Source organism: Hyperoodon ampullatus (assembly GCF_949752795.1).
Source record: "Hyperoodon ampullatus genome assembly, chromosome: 16".
In the NCBI taxonomy this organism is placed as follows: domain Eukaryota; kingdom Metazoa; phylum Chordata; class Mammalia; order Artiodactyla; family Ziphiidae; genus Hyperoodon; species Hyperoodon ampullatus.
In genome coordinates, this window is record NC_136929.1 from 27,718,780 (window position 1) to 27,741,584 (window position 22,805).

The following is a 22,805-nucleotide window of genomic DNA, read 5'->3' on the forward strand; positions in this document are numbered from 1 at the left end:
AAATGATGTCTCTACCAAATATTTACTTTAGAGAAGAAAATTTTAAAGACAGTATGCTTCACTCTGTAGTAATATGTAAATCTACTTTTGGTTTCCTTTTGAGCTTGTTCAAATGTTTTCTGTATGTCTTAGAACTGATTCTAGGACTTTTTAATAGAGGATATAATTTGTAATGGCAAAGAGTTTATTAATATTAAATCTAAATATGATGTATCTAAACGCTTATGTTATTGTTTGTTAGTGAAATAATAATGCCACCTTTGGAAATACGTGATTCGAGGAGAGAAAAATAAAACCTCAAAAGAGTCTTTTTTTTCTTTTTTTTGGCCAAATATGTTTTTGCCTCACTTTTCTCAACAGTGACATTGGACTGGCTGTACCAGTTAATTATTTGGGTTTTGTATTCCTTCACGTATAATAGAGAGCTTTCAGGATTTAATTGTTTGAAAACAACAGTAAAGATAACATTCAGTAAATTTACAAAAGACCATTTTCTGAAGAGACGTGGAAGACCGTGTGTTTGGTGGTTAGTTATAGTTTATCGTGGAACGTATTGAGTGCTTAGTGTGTTATCTTATTATAATGAACTATTCTATTTAGCAGTCAAACTTATTAATCATTTATTTTGCTATTTTAAAGGCAGTGCATAATCAATGTAGATAATTTGAAAAAATGGAGAACATTTTTATAAAGAGGAAAAGAAAATTTTACATTAGAAGTTATTTCTGAAATCCTATTAACCAAAAATACCCACTGTAAACATTTTTGTACATGCACATTAAAAATATATTTATTTCTGCACAAATGAAATCATACTGTATTTGCAGTACTATATATTTTTTTGTCCTTATACTCTTCCTTCCTAATATTGAGGGAGGAGGACATATAGTGTGTTCTCAGTGACTATAAGACAGGCTGCAAAGTGTGAAGTGCAGTTTCAAAGTTTGTACATATAGTAAAATACTCTCAGCCAAACCTCAGAAAAAAGTCTTAATTCACAACATGTTGTGCTCCTTTGCTCAATGATTCAAAGCTAAATATGATTGGAAAACTTGAGGTTGATTTTTATTTTGTTGTATATTGAATACATATCACAGTTCTGGAAATGAATTAGTTTTCCCCCTTATTAAAAAAAAAAAATCCACACCGAACTAAGATACAGATGATAAGCGAGAATCACAGTGGTTAACCTAGACAGATGGGTAATTCCTTGTCTTGATCGTTTTGACTGACGTTTTATGAGTGTTTTTCACGAAAGCCATCTAGTGCTTTGCTCCTGGGTGGCCCACCTGAGTTACCTGTTGTCATACATTTGTTATCATACCTTAAACTTATTAGAGAGACAGCTCGGGAATATGTTCAGTAAGTAGCCTTACTGTTTTTGCAAAGGTTCAATACTTACCCTGTTGCTCTAGGAGTCTACTTACAAAAAGAAACCCTAGCCAAAAATGTCATCCGAGAAGAATTCTTTGAATTATGAAAAGTCATGATTGGTAGTGGTAGAGTAAGCAGTCTTCAAGACTGATGGATAGAGTAGTCTCCTACTGGCCTGAGAATAGAGCCCTACTTTTGTATCGTACTCAGGAGATCTTTGACTTCAGATTTGTTTCCTGTGTGGACATAAACAGATGGAAATCTTGGACAGCATGTTTTTATTTTCTAGTCTGTTTCAGGAAAATAAACTATATGAAATGGCAAGTTTTCATTTCCATTTAATTAATTGAAACTCTATACAAGCACTTCTGTAATCTTAGCTATAATCAAGTATTCTAGGATTTTAGTAACTTCTCTAAAGACAGTCCTGTTAGTTATTTTGACTTCTCAGTCATATCTGTATTCTTCAGAAACCTTGCAGATGTTAATCAGAACTGCAACTGACTTGCCTGCAGTTGATGTAACCCTTGTCGGACAAGTTGCAGTGGTTTTTAGCACACAGCTGAGAGAGTAAATAAATATTTGTTGTCTGCCTATCATGTGCAGGCAGTGGGATAGTCATGGGAGATATTAGTTAAGATACACTCTGTGTCCACAAGGAGATCCCAATTTAGTTGGGAAAATGGAAACAAAAATAGTCAGTTACACTATAACATAATAAGTGCTATAAAAGAGGTCTGGACTGCGTAAGCATTATATATAAGATTCATTTACTCTGTTAGATTATAAACTCTTAGAGAACAAGGTCTAGTATAATATATCTCGTATCTCCTGTGGCAAGTTGTACAAAATAAGTACTTAAAATGTTTATGTAATCTATGAATTAATGTACAGATCTCAGCAGAGAGAATATCTTCTGTTTTGCTCAATAGAATTAATAATGCTTTGATGCATTTCTACTAATTAATCTAGTTTTAACTTTTTCTGTTACTTACTTCTTCTCCAAATAATTTAACACGTCTTGAGAAGATCTTACACATTTCCTTTTCAAAGTGTTGGCATTGACTGAGAAATGGAATTGCATTGTCTATTGTTCTGTGAGCACTCTGAAAGTATTTCCTTATACCAGTTCATCACATTTGCTGTCTCAGTCTTTAGTTACAGATTTATCTATCTTTTGCTAGATACTGAGTTATATTTTTCTTGGTCCTGATGAGGAATAAAGTAATTAAAGTAAAAATAGCCATGATATTTTAGCTAGGCAGTTTTTAATTCTTTTTGTGATAAATCCTACAAGAATAAGGAACACCATCTACAAATAATAATATGGTGATTGTGCCTTATAGGAAAGGCTAAGATGAAAAGTTCCTTTTTTAATCTTTTCACCATATGTACTATATTGCCTTCTTCTCTGGTCATAAGTAACAATTAACGTAACAGAAGAGTGCCAATTTTGACTTGAGAACAGCCAAATGAACTTTGTAAATAAATAGTGTATTTTTTTCTGAGTGAATGCAGTCTAGTACCTAGTTCACTGTTAAACCATTTTCATGATGTTTTATTATGGCTACATTATCCTGAAACTACTTTTTAAGTAGTGCCACTATTTTCTTTTTTTAACAGTTTGACAGTTTCCTTTTATTTATTTATTTTTGGCTGTGTTGGGAGTGCCACTATTTTTGAACCTTCTGTGTTACCAGATGATTTTCTAAATCTTAAAATTAAACACACTGGGTTTTACTCTTTTTTATGTGATGACTCTTTTGCCTTTAAAATATTGTACCATTATTCATTTGCTGTGGAAGTAAGCTGTATCAATTTTACTGTCTGAGAAGTGTTATTATCTCACATGCTATAAAGTATAATTTTTTTTTCATCTTAAATAGATCATTGAGGTTGGACTCTGTGAAGTTTTTGAATTGATCAAGGAGACGCGATTTTCTCATCCATCCCTGTGCCTCAGGAGTCTCCAAGCCCTGCTTAACGTGCTTCAGGGTCAGCAGCCAGAAGGCCTCCAGTCAGAGCCACCTGAGGTCCTAGGTAAGAGCTTAGGCACATTGAATGAAGCCTTTAAATGTAAAGAGCTTCTCTTATGGAGCACATACAGCAGCCTGTAATTCAATCTCTGTTTGTTTATGGTGCTGAAACAGCAGGGGTATAAATTTTAAGTTACTTTGCTGTGCTCCTCTGGAGTTATGATTTAAGAGTTACAGTTCATGCACAGTCATTTCCTGATTATTATGATGGGGAAAAGCAAAATATAAATTCTTGGAACCCAGAAATAATCCTCAAGCCTTATAGTCACTATGAACTTAAATAATTCTTAATAAACCTTTGGCCAGAATAGCCAACATTGACTTTGTCTAACTTTACACGTTACTTTGGAGAGTTAAAAAAGTAGGAAAAGAGGGAACAAACACTACCAACCCAAAACAACACAATTAGTTTCTAAATAGAGAGGACATCTCTTTTGCGTTCATGATAAATAAAAATTTATTTTTGTTAAAGATAAAGCTTTTGAATTAGTAGCACCTTCCATTAAGTAAAAATGTTTGCTTTTTGTAAAGTGCATTTGAATTTTATGAATGCCTGCCTTTCATGCCCGTGACCTAGGCTCAACACATAATCCTGTAAGCAGGATGGGGACTCTTAAGGAAGAGAAATAGAGATGGAAGCTTAATTTTGAAGGCTAATTGCTTTTCTCTGATGCTAACTGTGGGCCTTCAAAGAGTCTAGAGTTTTCTAAATCTCAGGCATTAGCTTGTTTGAGTCATATATGTGGGCCCTAAGTGTGGAGTATCTGATTCAGTAGATTTGGGATGGGACCTGAGAATTTGCATTTGGAGTAAGTTTCTGGGTAATGCTCATGCTCATGCTGCTGGTCTGGGGACCACACTGCTGGTCTGGATTAGAGTTTGTTCCTCTTTCTCTACTTGGCTATTTGGATTATGTTAGACCCACATGTGAGAACCTAATTACATGGTTTTAATTTACATGTCAGATTGTTATTTTTTTGGTCATGTATTGTGATTAGTTTTTGTGTTCCATTTGTTTTGTTACTGCTTTGTTTTAGTTGGTGGGGGGAGTACTGGCCATGAAAATAGGCTGAGGATTTTTAAAAACAACAGCAGCCCCCCAATCCACCATGTTATGAAATGCTACTACCAAATAAAGCTGCATATGTTACGAAGCAGGCACCTTGTTTATTGTCACTGTAGCACCAGTGATCGTATTACTGTTATGAAGTACTACTTGACTTCATGGCATTTTATTGAAGATTTAATTAATTTTATTTAAGAATATTTTGCTAGTTAACCTTAGCTCTGGTTTGTAAATTAGCAAATAATTGAAGTATTTAAAATATCCACTAAAACAGTATATCCTATATTATATGCTAATCCTCGCTTTCCTCCTAGATCTTCTGCCATTTTGTTGTCTTCTATCATTTGTTGTATACTTTCTCTTATATTCAGTTTATACATAAATCTTCCCTCTCCTTTATTCTTTTCAAAATAGATATTCTTCTTAATACTGGGTTTTAAAATTATAATATGTGCTTTAGCTTAATCGTCTTCTTTCTGTCAAAACTTAGGTCTCCTGATTAATTTGTTTTTATTTTCTTACTAACAGTTTCAAATGCTGCTATACTGTCTTTGATCTCTCTGCTATCCTTCCAATGCTTACTTTTCTGATCTCTTCACTGCTTTGACTTATTTTTCTGTTCAGGCGTTTATCAGCACTTCATACTTTTTATTTTGTTTAATTGGCACAAATGTGTAAGTAGTAATTTGGTTCTTTAAATCGAAATTTGTATTGAAATCTGTCTCTTTTCCTTTGATTTAATATCATAGTCACATCAGTTACACTTTTCCCACATTGCTTTTTTTCATGTTACTCATGAAAATATATGTATATTTGTATCTCTTTTATTGTTGGGGTAGCTTGATGATTATTATACATCAGACTTCTCTTTGCATGTGGATTTGATTTACAAATTGTCCAGTTTTTTAAAAAAATCCTTCCCTTATATCTATCTTTCTGTTCAGTTTAAGGTTAGAATATATGTTCTCAATTATTCACTTAAATGTAATAGCACCTTCTATGTTCTGTGCTAAGAGTGTATAATATAGGGGTGATCAATATAAACATTGTTGCTGTTATTATGGAATTTAGCATCAGACAGTTGGACACATGTATGATTACAAATGTGAATAACTAGTATGGGGGAAAGAGGGAGTTCTGGGGTTTATAACAGGCTTCCCTGAAGATGTGACATATGCGATTTGAAGGATGAGTAAGAAGGAGTTAACTAAGTTTCCAGGCAGAAAGGAGAGCATGTAGTAGGCTTTGAGGTAGGAAGGAGAATGACTGGAGAAAGGCTGTATGACTAGAGTGTGGAGAGTGAGGGGATGGAAAAGGCAGGGAGTAGATCGTGCGGAGCTTGATAGGCCAGTTCAAGGAGGATGGTCATCGTTCTAGGAGAAATTGAGCGTCACTGTCTCCTGACGGTTTTTAAAAAATTCTTTATAGTCTTACACTGTTTTCTTTAATCTGACTCTAACTTTTTTGATGGCAGGGACATTCTTTGTCTTTGTCAACGTACTACCCCAACCTAGAATAGTTCCTGATGTACAGGAAGAATTCAGGAAATATTGGCTGAATAATTATGATGAATGGGCAGAAAGATAATGATAGAGGAGGGATGGACAAACAAGAAAGATGAAAGGGTAGAGGGAAGGTTAGATGGCATAAAGGAAGGACTGAAGGATATAGAGAGAAGTGAAGAAGGGAGGGAGAAAGGGAAGTGGGAAGACGAGCGGGAGGGAATTAACAAAGGAGTGAGTGGACTTTAAATAGAAAACCAGAGTTTTGGTTTAAAAATTCTCTTTGGCTATAAGGGTGCAAAAGTGTATGGTAGGAGCTAATTTATGAACACTTTTTAGTAGTCTAATTAAGAGATGGTGATAGATAGCATGGATTGGGGAGATGCTGATGAGATGCAAAAAGTGGAGGAATTAATTAGGAAGTAAAATTGACAGGACTTAATTAGGGATTAGATATGGAAGATGGGGACTAGATAGAGGAAGCCTAGGTTTCTGTGAGCTAACAAATAAAACACAGATGGCCCTTTAGTTTGCAGAGAATTACAGTACGTCAATTCTCTCTCTTGCTTTCCGCCTTCTTTCCCCTTTCCCTCTCTTTCTGTCTTTCTCAGTTTTTCTGTTTCTTTTTCTGACTCTCTGTTTTTTTCTTTCTCTCTGTGTCTCCGAGTATGTACTTCTAAGGGATTTTCAAATCCTCCTTCCCTTCTACGTAAGAAATACCTAGAAGTTTATTGATTTAATCTTGAGTGGAGTTTTGTATGGAGACCTCTGATGACCATAGAACATTCTTGTGTTATTTTTCCATCTTTGCCTCTGACTTTATGATTTAGGGAAAATCTCTTAACCTCCCCGGGTCTCAGTTTCATTATCCATGAAAAGGGGATATCTGTCCTATTGACTTGCAGGGTTTTTCTAGAGTATAGAATGAATTACAAGTGTGAACTGCTGTTATGTTAATGATAAAGCCAATTTTATATTAAACAAATTATTGCATATGTTTTGTTTATTCTGTTGTTGTTTTGCAAATAAATACATAATTTTCTGGCCACTTAACATTTTAAGATGCCCGTATTTTTCCCAATCTAAATGGTAAAAATAAGTGCAATGAGTAGTCTGGTACTACCTGATAGGCTTCTTCTTGAATACTGTGAGTGCCTCAGAGCAATTTTCTTTTAAATGATCTTGGATAGATTCCATTTTTTCATTTACAAAAATAAGGAGTTCACTAAATATTCTCCAAGGTCATTTTTATATAAATATTCTAACTTTTGGGGGGAAAGGGTAACTAGAAAGGAACTAATGCAAAGTAAGTGTTGTAACTGCCTTAAATATTTATTTATAATGAGGCAAGGTATAAACAAACAGATACCATATAATGTTCTGTGTGTTAAATGAATATAATTGAGTTCTATTTTATCCACAGAGTCTCTCTTCCAGCTCCTTTTGGAAATCACTGTTCGAAGTACTGGAATGAATGACAGCACAGGACAGTCTCTGACAGCACTTTCCTGTGCTTGTCTCTTTAGTCTGGTGGCTTCTTGGGGAGAAACAGGAAGGACACTTCAGGCCATCTCTGCTATCCTCACCAACAATGGCAGCCATGCTTGCCAAGCTATTCAGGTATTTCATATCTCTAGCTGCTTAGAAATTGATAGGATGCCAAGTTGCAATTTCACCTCAGTTTCTGTCAAAGCAGTGTCTGCTTTTTCTCACTCAGTATAATGGTTTGATCTGTTCAAGGTTGATATATAAATAATCTAAGCTATTTGAGCTAAGCTACATGTGTTTAACTCTGTGACATTAAACGTAATAAAGTGAAATTTGGCAAAAGCTTAAATCTTGAACCTGGTCTTTGTGTCAGCACTACAGCCTCCTTTTTCATTGCATTGTCTTGCTCTCTGCCTTCCCCCACCTCCCATCTTGCCCTGAATTTTCAAGTATGGAATTCCTTCATAGTTTCTAAATATCTTTTCTGTATTGAAAGAAAAGGATATATCATTTTTACTGTATTTTTGATTGGTTGATTATAGTTTTTCGTGAATTGATTTGTTTCTGAACTACTTCAGCTTCACGTATAGCATTTTGAACTTTCAATATGCAATTGTGGAATAAGCTCCTCATCCTTGTTAGTAGTGGGAAATATAACCCTATTTATAGGCAAACTTGATTTAATTCTTTTGGACTGTTCTGGAAATTGAGTAAGAAGTTACAGTTTTAAGTGTCTGTTATGTGCTTTTCTCTGGCCCCTTGGATGACCTCCAGAACACATGGAAGGGATGCCTCAATCCCGTTATTAGCGGGCCAAAGATAGCAAAAGGGGTAAATGGGCTATTTTCTGTGACTTACTCAGTGATTTTGAACTTCCCTTGTCAAATACGAGCAGTCTCCTTACTCTAGGTTTCTATTCCTATTCTTTTCCCTCTTTTTGTCCTGCCTGAAGTCCTCTTTTCCCTTTTTATGGTCCTTACTTATTTTGAAGTCCCTTTAATTCAGTGATTTCCGAATTGTTCTGCAGCTGTGCTTTGAGGGTTCAGCAAAATTTTAGTTTAAATATATGCTTAAAATATACAAATACTTTCAAAATTTTAATAGAATAAATGCAAACATTCAAATACCAATGCCAGATTTTAAAAGTATAATGACCATAAACACATGTACCTATTAGAATCCAGTGATTTATTTTTATGTAGATTTATTCCAGAGGCTATGACATGAGATCTAAACAGTGAATTGAGACTAGCCAGTGCAGAGGGAGGAGGTGTTGGTATTGGTGGGGTAGAGAGAGAATGTTCTTGGTATCCATGTGCTAAAGCATGAAAATAAGAGTAAGAGTAGAATACTGAAGGCTGGAAGAAGTTTAGTGTAGTTTTAGTGTAGCGAGCTGTCAGATGGCAGAGACAGGACTTGAACGCTTATCTGTCTGACTGCAATATTATGCTCAAGCACTAGGCTGCACAAAACTACTTGATCTCTTGAACCACAGCCGAGGTTCTCTGTGGACCTGCCCCATCGCTACACACCCAACTCCAGGCCAAACGCCATATTAAAACCTGTTATCTTAACATGGCATATAGTGTTCTTCATGATTTGGCCCCATTCCACCTACCTACTTCATTTCACAAAACTCTCTTGGCCAGGCTGTGACTGGGGGGAGAAGAGTCTGAAAATGTATAAGTGTAACATCTCAAATTATTTTGGGATCCAGATGCATATTACTTATCTTGTTCCAAAAAGCTTAAGCTGAGAGTTTAAAGTAAGGTAGGGCTGGTAGTAGTACTGTAAGGTGCCTTATTGAAGGAGACTAAAATCCGTTCTGGAGGGATGAACCCCCTACTTTAGAGGCCTCCCACAAACACAACTCTGCTGTATCTGAACTCACAAACAAAAAGGACATAGAAAAAAGGCACCGCCATTGGGAGTTAGTAGAAAGAAATATAGTGGAATCAATCTTGCCAAGTCTATATATATTGAAATTATTTGATATAGAGTATAAAATATATGTGTATATATATTCAATATAGTTAAAGTATTATTATTAAGTATCAAAAGTATTATTAAGGAATAAGGATATAAAAAGTAATCAGATCCGAAAATGAACCAAATAGAACTGGAAATGAAAAACCAAGTACTTACAATTAGAAACTTAAAGGATGAGTTAACCAGTAGGTAATACAGTTGAAGATAGAAGCAGTGAACTGAAAGATAAAGAGGAAGAAATTATTCAGAATGCAGCACAGAGAGACAAAATATGAAAAATAAGAAACATGGATAGAGAATGAGAAAGTCTAAAGTATCAGTACAACCTGAGTTCCACAAGGCAGTAGTAGATTTGTGGAGAGGCAGTATTTGAAATAATGGCTAAGATTTTCCGGAATTGGTAAGTGACTTGGAATCCTCAGTTTAAGGAAGTCTGGTTTATCAGAATAAATTCTCTAGGTCCTGCCACAGTGTTGGTGAGAGAAAATCAATAGGATAGGAAAAGGGGTATATCTGAGACTTCTGATTGTAGCACTGGGTTTTCTTAAAACTTTAATACCCTGTTAGAAAGCATGAGAGAAACAGAGCCATGTTGAAGACACTTTAGTTTCTGCTCTCCCCTCCATCCCTGCAGTTTACACTAAGATTATAATAAAGGATTTTTTTAAAGTATAAACTTTTAAGAATGGGACACATTTTTAGAAGATAAATATTGGGGAGAGCTGAAACTTAAGCTTCTCAAGAGGCTAGTGCCCATAGAAAGTAAGTTGATTTTCACATAGAACTATAGATAGGATTTAGAATTGGAAGTAATAAATACCTGGAAAGTGGTGGTGAGGGGAAGAGCTAAAAATTGATTGGAAGTCTGTGTAATGAAAGCTCGAGAACCCCAGAGCCCTCCCTCTACGCTTCCCAGCCAGTCAGCTGTCCTTCTCTCATACCCCTAAGAGTTAGGTTTGCTGTCTAAAGAAATTGAGCCAGAGAGGCCAGGGGAAACCAGGCACAGTTGAGAGTGGAATTGAGGAGCCAGGCTGAAGATGGAGATTAAGTGAAAGTCTCCGTATTGATGATGAAATTTCTTAATCCTCGCTGAGTTCCCAGTACACTGGGAGTGAGGCTTATAGCTTCTAGGAAAAAGACTGGCAGATGCTTCTTTGGAGAAAAAGTGAGAAAAGACGTATAGATGCAGACATTTGGCGGGGGTGGGGGGGTGTATGGGAGATCCTCCAGTGAAACTGCTAAACTTAGTGTGATCATTTTGAGGTGAGCTCACTATCTTTCACACCCTATCCATTCACAGCAGCTTCCTATCAGTTTTTTAGTCGCTTACTCTTTAAAAATAAGTGTACAGCCAAGTGTCACTAGACTAACATGAAAGACAGAATCCCCCAAATCAGTAAAAATAGTAATAATAATAATAATAAAAGAAACTTTGATGAAAAGAGTATAGGGAACAGAAAAGCTCTAAGAAAACTGTAATTAGTATTTTGAAGAGGGATGAGAAAATGATTATTTACATTAAACAGCAGTATTTTTTAAAAAACTCAGAAGAGTTTTTACAAGTTAAAAAAAATAAGATAGCAGCATGAAAATCAATAGAAGGGTTAGAACTTCAGATTAAAGAGGTCCCCAGACTATAGAAAAAAGAGAGAGAAAGAAAGAAAATAGGTGACATAAAGTAAAATTAGAGCATCCTTCCAGAAAATCCAATATCTAATAGGTATTCAAGCAGAGAGGAGGAAATTACCTAAGCTTTATAAGGAAAATTCCCATCCGCCAAAGATACTCATTTTCAGATTGACAGAACACACCCTCAGTGCCCAACACAATGAACGGCAAAAGACTCACACCAGGTATAACTTTGCAAAATCGTAACACACAATAAAGGGAAAATAAATGTTCCAGAGTGCAAGGACAGGTTATGTACCAAAGATTAGGCAGAATGCCATTGAACTGCTCAAAAGCAACATTGGCATAGAAAATAACAAACAGTGTCTTCAAAGTTCTGAGGGAAAATGATGTCGCTATATCTAGCTCAACTGTCAGTCATGTTTGAGGGAAGATAAAGATGCTTTTGAACGTGCAAGGCATGGAACATTTTTAACCTCTGTGCCTGCCCTTGTCCTTAGTCTAGAGTGGAGCAGGGCCTCTTGAGGGATGTTGCCAAGGGGAAAAAGTAGAAATGATGTGTTTGACTCTATTGAGAGGAGTGTGAGGAACACTTAGGCGTAGGTATAGAAAAAACTTAGCAACTGCAAAAATAGGGCAGTTGTTGACTGGATGAAGAAAAAGGAAAATTATGTAAGGGAAATGTAGTATGTAATACAGTTGGCTCAGTTCTGAACCATGATCACACAGACATAGTGAAATGACCTCTGACTACTGGTTTAACCAGAAATTATTGTACAGCTCAATTCTGAGGATTTGGGAAGAGAGGAGGAGCATCATCTTTCATAATAGACCCAATAGAAAGTATCTGAAACCAAACCAAAAAAATTGAAAGTGAAGCTTTGACATATTATATAAGGATACTGATTCTAGATAAAATAGTTTTAAGTTGAACGTAGTTGCTTCTAGGGAGAGAATTTGTAGTATCCAACCATATATATAAATAAAGTTTTATAAAAGTAAGAGTTCCATATTTTGATTGGGTCAGAGGCCTTAGAACTCGAGGGGGAAGAGAACACATCTGTGAACAGTGGGTTAGTTATCCCTCTGAAATCTCTACCCTTTAGAACAGTACTGTCCAATAGTAATATAATGTAACCCACATATGCAATTTAAGTGTTTCTATTAGACACATTAAAAAGATAGATGAGGTTAATTTTAATAATGGATTCTTCTCAATATATCCAGAAAATAATTTCAACATGTAATCAATATAAAATTATTAAGAAAATTTATATTCTTGTTTTTAATACTATGTTTTCAAAATCCAGTGTGTATTTTATATTTCAAGCACATCTCAAGTCACACTAACCCCATTTCAGGAGCTCAGTAGTCACATGTGGCTAGTGGCTGCCGTATTGGACAGTGCAGCTGGAGAACTGGGGCTAGTACAGTGCCCTAGGGTCTTGACCTGCAGTCAGATATGTGGCAGCCATCCTTGGGCAGTGAAAGAGAGGCAAAAAATGAGGAGCAGGGAGTTTTCTCTGGTGGCCGAGTATTGGTCCCATGCTGGTAACTTTTGAGGACTCATTTACAACAAACGATAGATACTTGATAAATATTGGTTAAATGAATGCTGAATGAATACACAATTCATACAATTAAATTTTTGTATCATGGAAAATTGTTGATGTTAATGGGTATTAGGCGTAATAAAGAAGCAAAGTAGAAGAGAAATACTGGAAATTTTGTTTCATCTGTAGAAGCAGCTGTATTTCTCTTATGCTTAATTTTGTACTTCATTATCTTGAAGTATATTAATGGATATACATATCATACCAAAGATATCATTTTGGCTTGAGTGCACTCTAATACAAAAAATATATGTCAGTATTCATACTTTTTACTAATCTAGTATGCTTTATTTTATGAAACTTAAAATCATAGGTAGTACTTGTTGCCTGGTGTTTTGGAGAAAGATGCATATTTCAGTGTTTTTGGTCACAAATACAAATTAATATTCTTTGGATTTACATTTTTATTTTGTCTTGCTTGAGAATTGTTTCTTATAGATTTTCTAGTTGGTACTTTTTGCTGACAAGCTAAACATGATCATTCTGAATAATTTTTTTCTTATAAATGATGATATATTAACAAAGTATCTTTATCTTGTCTGTTTTATGTTTGAGACATTTAAAAATGTCTTTCTGTGTTTTTCTTCTCTTGACTAGGTGCCAATGATACTAAATTCACTACAGAGAAGTGTACAGGCAGTGTTGGTGGGAAAAATTCAAATTCAGGACTGGTTTAGCAATGGCATTAAGAAAGCAGCTTTAATGCACAAGTGGCCATTAAAAGAAATATCTGTTGATGAAGATGATCAATGTCTACTTCAGAATGATGGATTTTTTCTTTATCTGTTATGCAAAGATGGATTATACAAAATAGGCTCTGGATACAGTGGAACAGTTAGGGTAGGTGATTCCTTACAGCTCTTAATCATAGTGGAAGTTATGTCTAATACTGAATTGTTTTCTATTTGCTTCTTGCTTTATTTTTAGAGTACCATCTAATTTTGATGTAATCTTATTTCTTTGAAAATCAAAATGGAACATACATATTAAATGTCATTCATCCATTTATGTTATTTTTCACTGATTATTAATTATGAAATTGTTGATAGAACTAACTTTTGTTGTTTCACAGGGCCATATATATAATTCTACATCTCGCATCAGAAACAGAAAAGAAAAAAAGTCTTGGTTAGGGTATGCTCAGGTAGGAGAATATCCACAATAAACCAAACTTTTCTTTCTTATCTTTTAAAATATGTGGTCCATATTTGTTTAATCAATAAATAATTTCACTTCTATTGAAACAGATAGAGCATATTTTTTAGTAACATGACTGTAACAATGGTATGATGTAGTATAAAGAACACCGACTTAGAATTCATGAGAGATTTACTTTTAGGTCTGGCCCTGCTTCTTACTAGCTGTGTGTCTGTGGACAACTCAGCTAATTTATTTGATCCTGTGTGATTTAGCTGTAAAATGGGAATAAGTATGTCTTCTGTTGGAGTTCTTGTTTAAGAGAGCCTCTAGCTAAGAATCAAAAACCACCTTTATCATTTGCAAATCTGAATTAGGAATGTAACTGTGACCCAAAGCCAAATTAGAGCTTTTTACCACAAATCCTTTCATTCTAAGTCTAGATCAGTATTCTCCGGGGAACAGTGTGTGGCCTGCCCAGTAGATAGCTGCCTGCATGGAGGATCATGCAGAGTAACACCAGTGAGAGAAAAGAGCTAGGCCCATATTGCTCTCTTAATGCTGTGATCTCATCACCTGACTGACTTGGCCAAATGGGTGTCAGCAGTTGGATGCATGAAGCAAACGCATGATGAAGCAACTGAATGACGGTCAGAGGGCCAGCAATGTTTACTTCTATACTATCCTTCCTGAGAAGTGAAGCCCAAGTTTCCTTGTGGAAGAATATAGAATAAAGATGTCCCTGCACTCCTGTCTTGCCTAGCTCAAAGTTTGTTGTCAGCATCAGATGAAAAAAGATATTTGAAAGCATTCTGAAAATTAAAAAAATTATTGTTGCATGAAAAGTAATCTTACTCAACTTGCGGGGAGATTTTGAAATTAAATTTTAAATATCAAATTAATTACTCAGGAATTGTCTGTTAAAACATAACCTGGTTTAAAATATCAAATTTTTATTTGCCACTGCTGTATTTTATCTAACAAATAATAACATGAGAAATACATTTACAGAAATACGTTCAATGACATATCATTCTATCTAAAACCACTACTGATTTTTAAATATTAACCTAAATATTTGTGAAGGAAACAGCAGTCATTTCTATTATTTACTTGGCAAGTGATGTGATAATTTTGACCAAAATAACCAAAATGTTTTTACTGTGTTGTGTGGTGTATCTAATATGTGTATCTGAGAATTAATAGGTTAAATTGATACTCAGTGGTGTATAATACCTCCTCTTATTAAAGTATCAATATACTCAGGTTCTTCTGTTTTAAATCTTTAGTGTATTTTAGACATCAATATTGATGTATTATTGTACCTCAAAAAACTGTAATACAGACTTCTATGGCTACTTTTTCTACTAAGTGGTTAATGAAAAAATATTTTAACATATAACATAGCAAAATTTTTTGTTGTTATCAGGGTTATTTATTGTATAGAGATATGAATAACCACAGCATGACAGCCATAAGAATAAGCCCTGAAACACTGGAACAGGATGGTACTGTAATGTTACCAGGTATGTTACTCAACTAGTCATCTGTTTTCTTCACAGGTGATTTTAAGAGATGTGCATGTTAGGCCACTGAGACATATAAAGAATGGTTAGCAAGGAATAGTGCTTGCTTACAAATGGGTTAAAGAAATCTTGACAGGCAAAACATTTTATAGTCTATATAAAATTAATGCATCTGAGAAAAACATACCATAAATATAGTATGAAGTGTTTTTTGTTTTCAAATTCTTGCCCAAATTCTGTAGCCTGACCCCCCACCCTTACCCCACCATGACTGCTTCAACTCCTCAATTAGTGGGGAGATGTTGCTTTGTTGCTCTTAATAAATCCACGACTCTGGCTCTCAAATAACCTTGATGTAAAGAACCTTCTGTTTATTTTGACTTTACCAACAGTGTACTTTGGGTTTTCCTCTTTATTTTAAAGGGTTTTCAGAGACAGATGTTAGGGTGGGTCAGGAATTTTTAAAATTCTATCATTTATACTTTTTAATAATACTCTGGTAAGCCACTTTGGACAGAATTCATTTTGCTTTAATTTTGAGGTTATACGTATGTATTTATCCTTCAGATCACTGTGCTGTCTAAGTTCTTAGGCAGTGAATCTTAAATTTTATGGAACACCGGGCAAATGCATAGTATATTCTCCATTGTAAGGTATTTGAATTTGCTTATATCTTTAATACATTCTAAAGGAGCTTGTTTATACTAAAATCTTGAATGTTTAATGTGTCTACCAACAATTTCATGGTAAGCATCAATATTACTTCAAGGCACGTTGCCATCTGAAAATGACTGAGAACTTCTGAAGAACACATTGAAAAGGATATTTGCTTCCTGGCTGCTTGTTAATTTTTAAGATATTTTTATAACTTCATCAAACATTTATTTGAATATTACTATGTCTACATATATCCAAATTAGTGTACCTGACGCCATGTTAAGGTAAATGTCACATTTCATGTGTGTTTCATAAATAAAGCTACTTTGGAAAACAGATAACTTATTAAAGCCATTTTGTAAATAACCATTTTCAGATATGTCTACAGGGTTTTATTTGTTTGTTTATTTGTTTGTTTTTTAATCGTCACAAGTCCAGGCCATGTCTCTGGTCCTAATGATGATGCTGATGATTATGATAATAACAATAATAATAATAAAAATATTTTGAAATAATAACATGTACCCCCATATATATACATATATTAAAAGTAATCATATTTATTGTACAACTATTGTATAAGCAAAACAAAATAAAAATTAATTGTAACCCCACTTCCCATCTATAAACACTACCAACATGTCAGTGAATATCCTTCCTGTCTTTTTCCTGTGTATATTATGTACATACTTGTACAAAAGTGATTGTATGCTACATATTGCTTTTTTAAGCTACCCCTTTCACTTAATATTCTGAATATATTTCCAGGCCATTAACTAGTCTTCTGTAACATCATTTTAATGGTATAAAATATATTCCATTGATTAATATTTGAAATGGAGGTCCCATCTAATTTTTTGCAATGTATAATAAATTTTACTGCAATGAGCATCCCTATCGCTCTGTCTCTGTGCGAGTCATTTTAGGATGTCTTGGAATAAGAAATTGTTAATCCCCCCGTGACCCCCTGCCCAACAGATGAATACTAATATAAAGGGTTTACTTCTGAAAAACCCTGATCATTCAACAGAGATTGTGACTGGGAAAGACCATTTGAAAATGGTCTGCTTACAGCCCTTTTATTTATTCCATCATGGTAAAAAATGACTTGTTAATGTTTCAGTTTAAATCCCTCTACTTCATTTAACATATGAAATGCACCTTTTTAACAATACAAATGTGGCTTTCTGTGTTTCACAAATATGTACCATATTCATGGTGAAGAAGGAACCAAACTGGGGGAGATAGTCCCATGTTGTGTATCTTGATATTTTCCCGAAGATGCTGTCTTATAACGTTACATGAAGGATACAGAAAGGATGAAGAGAAAAATCTTTTTGAAGTCATGCAGCAGGAAGACTTGCCTTCAAGCCTGAAGAAGCCTGTTGTCATTTTTCCCTTTCTTTGACCTGGGAGGCAGTTTCTTTAATAGTCCTTTTTTCCCTAGCTAGGGGCAACTCTGCTCTGTAGCTTTCCCATCAAGAAGGAGCAGAAGTGAACTGTCAGGTTTATAGATGGTAATGAATACCACGTTTACAATTGACAGAAATCTGGTAATTCCTTGAGCTTCATGTTCCAACTTGTCTTATAGACTAGTTTATAAATAAGTTATTTTCAACCCAGCACTGATGAGCTGAAAACATACTTTTTTCCCCCCTGTTGTCATTTAGCCTCGATATGTTGGCATACCTTTTATCTTGTATCCCTGTGTCATTTACTCTTCGTGTCTGGTGACAGGTTGCCTCAGATCATGAGGGTTTTTGCTACTCTTCTTGCGCCGCTTCACTCCTCACCCCTGCATTTATCTGAAATTATAATGAGTTTTTCTTCTTTGCTTTTTAGTTTAAAATCTTACAGCTTAGAGCTTGAGAAGCATCTTTCTTGCACCTCTTTGTATTCTGTACAGTGGACTAGGAACTCTTTCTTTCGATTTCTCCTCTCTTTGATTACCAAGTCTCTTGGGCTACCAGTGGGCCTTGTCTCCCAGTTTCTATTTCCAGTTTGTGATCACTGAATTCTCTATTTGGTAAGGGTCTGCCTGTGTTTTGCATATTTATAATAAGGAAGTATGCTAGTATGAAGCTCCTGGGCAAAGATATAGAGTAATTCAGCTTATTTGGGTGGGCTCCATTCCTGCATTCCAAAAACAGAATTTTATATTTTGCTGATTCAGGTGCAAATAGAAATGAAATATTATTTTTTGGTATTGTAATTAATGGAGAGATTCATCCTAGTTCTCTGCAGGTATTTTGGGAAATGTGTGTGCTTTTAGACTTGCTTGCTAGACATTTGTTTTTCCAAAAGGATACAGTTTATACTTAGATATTGAGTTGCTTGTAGTTTCATGTTATTTAGTAGCAATCACTAACACACGTCCCACTGGTCCTTCTGTAATACTGGTATCCCTTGTTGCAGTTGCCCTTGTGCATTATTTTGATCCAAGTATATAGTGCACTGTTCCACAGAGATATATACAGTATTGATGAAATATGGCATTTCAGCCAAAATATATGAAAACTTTCAGACAAAAAGAAACACATAACCATAGATTTGTTCTATGAAGGGTGAACATTTAAAAAGTGTATCGCATGCTAAATGCTAAAAATACTGGGAATAAGCGTTAAACCTAAGTGGAAACTGTACAGCCAGTTCTATATTATAAAGCAAGGGATATCTGTAGTTGGACACCATAGACCTCAAATGCAGAAGCTTTAGGTCTATCTGTATTTTTCTGTGACACTAATGACTGTGATGTATGTCTGAAGGTAGAGTGTTGCCTACCTCGCATGTGATTGTATTGAATTGATTATAACCACATTATAGTTTGCTCATTGTGGTGCATGTTTACTATCAGACTATATCTAATACTAGGTCATTTTGAAATTAGGTGGGCTCTCAGGTCCTTGATTATGGAAGATTTATAAATGTAAGCACAAAATGTAATGCATATTATTAGTTGAATTGTTTAGTTTCTGCTAATTTGTAACTCTTTATTAAAAAGCACAGTCTCCCTTTAAATTACCTTTATTGTGTGGAGAACTCTCATTCTGACTTCAACAGAGGAGTAAAGTCATTTTGTGAGGTGTTTATTTATATTGTAATGTAATTGCTGTTTCTTCCTCTTGCACAGATTGCCACACTGAAGGTCAAAATATTTTATTCACTGATGGAGAATATATTAATCAGATAGCTGCTTCCAGAGATGTAAGTATTCTGAGTCATGAGAAGCTGATATAAATGGAATCTTTTTCTTGTAAATTATTTGATTTTTATTAGATGGAAAGTAGAGCCTTAGAAGATTAATTCATGTAACAAAATACTGTGGATGTTTTATTTCTCTTAGGATGGCTTTGTTGTCAGAATATTTGCCACAAGCACTGAGCCTGTGCTACAACAAGAATTACAACTTAAGCTGGCCAGAAAATGCTTGCATGCCTGTGGTATCTCACTATTTGATCTGGAAAAGGACTTGCATATTATAAGTAAGATGGTCAAAAAAACCTTTCTCCCACATTTTAATTTTCAGATTCTTTATTCTTTAGAAAACTAACATTGTGTTTTCAACATTGTAGCTTATATTAGGTAGCTATTTTGCTGTCTGTTACTATGAAGCACACTTAATGAATTAATATGTACAAATAACTAGGAGTAACTTGAAGCCTTTGATTTTTATTTGAACAGGCTTTCAGGATAGTCATAGAATGGTCCCGTGGATTGTGAAAATGGTAATTGGCCTAACGTTTGATTTAAGAATCTTTCATTTGGATACAGAAATGCAGACGTCCACAGAATATTTCTTGGACTTAGTATACTTACTCTTGCAGTGTCATAGTAGTAGTTAGGATTACTAGTTTCCATGAGGGTCTCAATTTTGGTTTGCCATACTGTTCCTGGTTTAATAATTCCATTTATTAACTTGTGGGATTCCTTGCAAGACCTAACTTTTTTGACTGTTATCTTATTAAATTTATTAAACTTCATTAGTGATTTACTTTGCATTTGTGTAGTATTTTTGTTTTTCCATAGAAAAATATTGTATTGAACTCATAGTTTTTAGATTTCAAAATCCCGTAAACTCATTAGTAGTTTGTATAATTGGACAAACTCATAAAATGTGCCATATATGATTATTTACTTATAGTTTCACAATTTGAAAATGTGCATAAGGGTTTTGTGTGTATGTGCACGCATATGTATTCAAATTCATGGAGTAGCTACATGAAATGTTCTTCTATAGGAAAAAGCTTGGGACAGGGAATCTGAAATACCTTAATTCAAATATCTGAATGGCATTGTTCAAGCCCAGACACTTCATGTCAGGACTTACTTCACCATGCTTTATATATTTGCTCATTTGTAAGCCAAGCAGTATAGTTGTGAGGATCAAATAGGAAAAGGCTCATGCATTCTATAACGCCTGATAGCTAATCGATGCCCAATAAAAATTAGTTCATTCATTAATTCAAGAAATATGGCTGACATTGATTTAAACAATTTTTTTAACATTAAAAAAATAATTTGGCACTAATTTGAAACAAATTAAGAAGCTTATGGTAACTTTATCTTTCCTTGGAGTAGTGTGGCTACTGTTAATATTTTTTTAAATTGAGGCATATGACATACCCTGTCATCCTTGTTTTTGAGTGATATTAATTGAATTGACTTTTTCGTCACTCAAACTAACACAAGTTGTGATAGAAATTATTCATATTAAAAATGTAACGGTATTTATTAAGTCTTGTTGTATTATCAGGTACTGGATTTGATGAGGAGTCAGCAATTCTTGGTGCAGGACGAGAGTTTGCACTAATGAAAACAGCAAATGGAAAGGTAAATTATTCCTTTAGGATTAAAAATTACATTATCTGCTTTAAGAGATAGTTGGTATAATCAGTTGATTAGCTTACATAGTTCACTTGTTTAAACATAATCATATTTTAAAGTTTGATTAAAATTTTTTATATAGTAAAATTTTATTCATGTTGAAATAATGTGAAAGAAAATTGTGACATTTGGGTATAAAACTTCATAAGCTTTATAAAATTTAACCTTTTTACAGATATTTACTTTAATTATGGAGCTCTTTGTGTAATTGTTTGAGCTGGGGTGAATTCACATTTGGGTTTATTTTGAATAGGTTATCCCTTGCCAACTTTTGTAAATGTGCAGACACATATAGACTACAAGCTGGGGAAAGTAGGAGCATGTACAATTAAGTTATAGATTGTAGAGATCTACTTATAGAGATGGAAGTTTTTTTCTTATCTGGTGGGTGCGAGGATAAAGTAAGGTAATTAAAAGAATGCTGAAAATTAAAGTTATGAGGCATATACAGTATATTTGTATGTAAGCCTTTTTTTCACTGGGAAAAGTGAATTGACAGTTTTATGAATTTCCTTCTGTTGTATGTTTGGAGTATATTTATGGCATATATTTATTCATACCTATTCAGGATACTTATGAAAGATGATAAGTATCCTGAGTAGATACGAAAAAACTATTGTGAACTGTATATTTTTGGAAAAATATGCCTATTTCTCTCCTGCTCAGCTCTCAGAAGTTGAATAGTAGTAAAGAAAGAGTTTGAGTTCTTGTTATTTTTATTTTCAATAAAGTATGGAGGTTTTTTTCTCTCATGTGAAACCTGGTGCACTACTTCAAAAGGCACTATAATTCCTTTTTTTTTTTTAATGTGTTAAGATATATTACACTGGCAAATACCAGAGTCTCGGAATCAAACAAGGGGGTCCTTCAGCAGGAAAATGGGTTGAGCTACCAATTACGAAATCCCCAAAGATTGTGCACTTCTCAGTTGGACATGATGGCTCTCATGCCCTGTTAGTTGCAGAAGATGGAAGCATATTCTTTACAGGATCTGCTAGTAAAGGAGAAGATGGAGAGTCAAGTGAGTTGACTATTCAGTAAAAATACTGTGGAATTTACTAACATAAGATATATCAATTTCAGCAGCACTAACCTTCGCAAGTTAATAGAAGATTTTATATTGAGGAATATTCAGTTAATGGTTGTGGTGTACTGTTCATTAAAGAACTATGATTGCTGATTTCATACTATAGTTCGTATTCATGAATTTTTATATGGCTTATGCATTGCATACATGGCTATTTATCTGTTTTGTCAGTTGGTGTTATTTTAAAAAATTTATTCCAATATATTATTTTAGAAAGAATATTTTGGAAGTAATATATTGGAAATTTTGCAAAGAGTATATATTTCACAATAAGGTAAACCTTATGTAAATTGTATAATGGTGTCAGTTATGAAATACTGTTCTTGGTGTTATTTCATTGTGATAAGATTCCTAAGCAATGAAAAATTAAACGATTTTTATCATTTATCTCTTAGCTTTCCTATGCTTCTGTTCAGTTTTCCTCAAAGGGTCATTTTTCTGTTTTTGTAACTTCTCTTGTACATTATACATTGTAGTAGTTGGGGTAGCATCTTATGAGGATTAGGTTTAAAGTCAACATCTAATGTAGAAATCATGTGTAAATAAATGTTATCCTGAAAAAAATCCCTTCAAATAGCCATGAAGTGTATTACCATACCTCAGAAACTTCAGCCCAGCCAGTTTTTCCTTCTAGCGTTTGGAGGACATCATTCTTCCTTTGCTTAAGCACCAGATAACTTAGTTGTTGTATATAAGTATATAGATCATGTTATAAGAAAAGATATAGTGGTATTTTAATCCCAGAATTGTACCCAACACAGCAATATGTTTTTAATCAGAAAGGCATGCAAAAACTGGGATTGAGTAAGGGAGCAAA

At 34.3% G+C, this 22,805-nt stretch overlaps 1 protein-coding gene across 2 annotated transcripts in view; it reads left to right on the top strand.

Moving 5' to 3' along the window:
* The window catches only part of MYCBP2 (MYC binding protein 2), a 266,872-nt gene that overhangs the window by 39,145 nt on the left and 204,922 nt on the right, over positions 1-22,805 (top strand). For both annotated transcript variants that reach the window (XM_079721660.1, XM_079721659.1), the window contains exons 4-12: positions 3,261-3,414; positions 7,402-7,598; positions 13,295-13,537; positions 13,770-13,841; positions 15,264-15,360; positions 19,148-19,221; positions 19,361-19,499; positions 20,771-20,847; positions 21,718-21,922. In XM_079721660.1, coding sequence (XP_079577786.1) covers positions 3,261-3,414; positions 7,402-7,598; positions 13,295-13,537; positions 13,770-13,841; positions 15,264-15,360; positions 19,148-19,221; positions 19,361-19,499; positions 20,771-20,847; positions 21,718-21,922 — 1,258 coding nt within the window. The remainder of the gene's footprint in view (positions 1-3,260; positions 3,415-7,401; positions 7,599-13,294; positions 13,538-13,769; positions 13,842-15,263; positions 15,361-19,147; positions 19,222-19,360; positions 19,500-20,770; positions 20,848-21,717; positions 21,923-22,805) is intronic.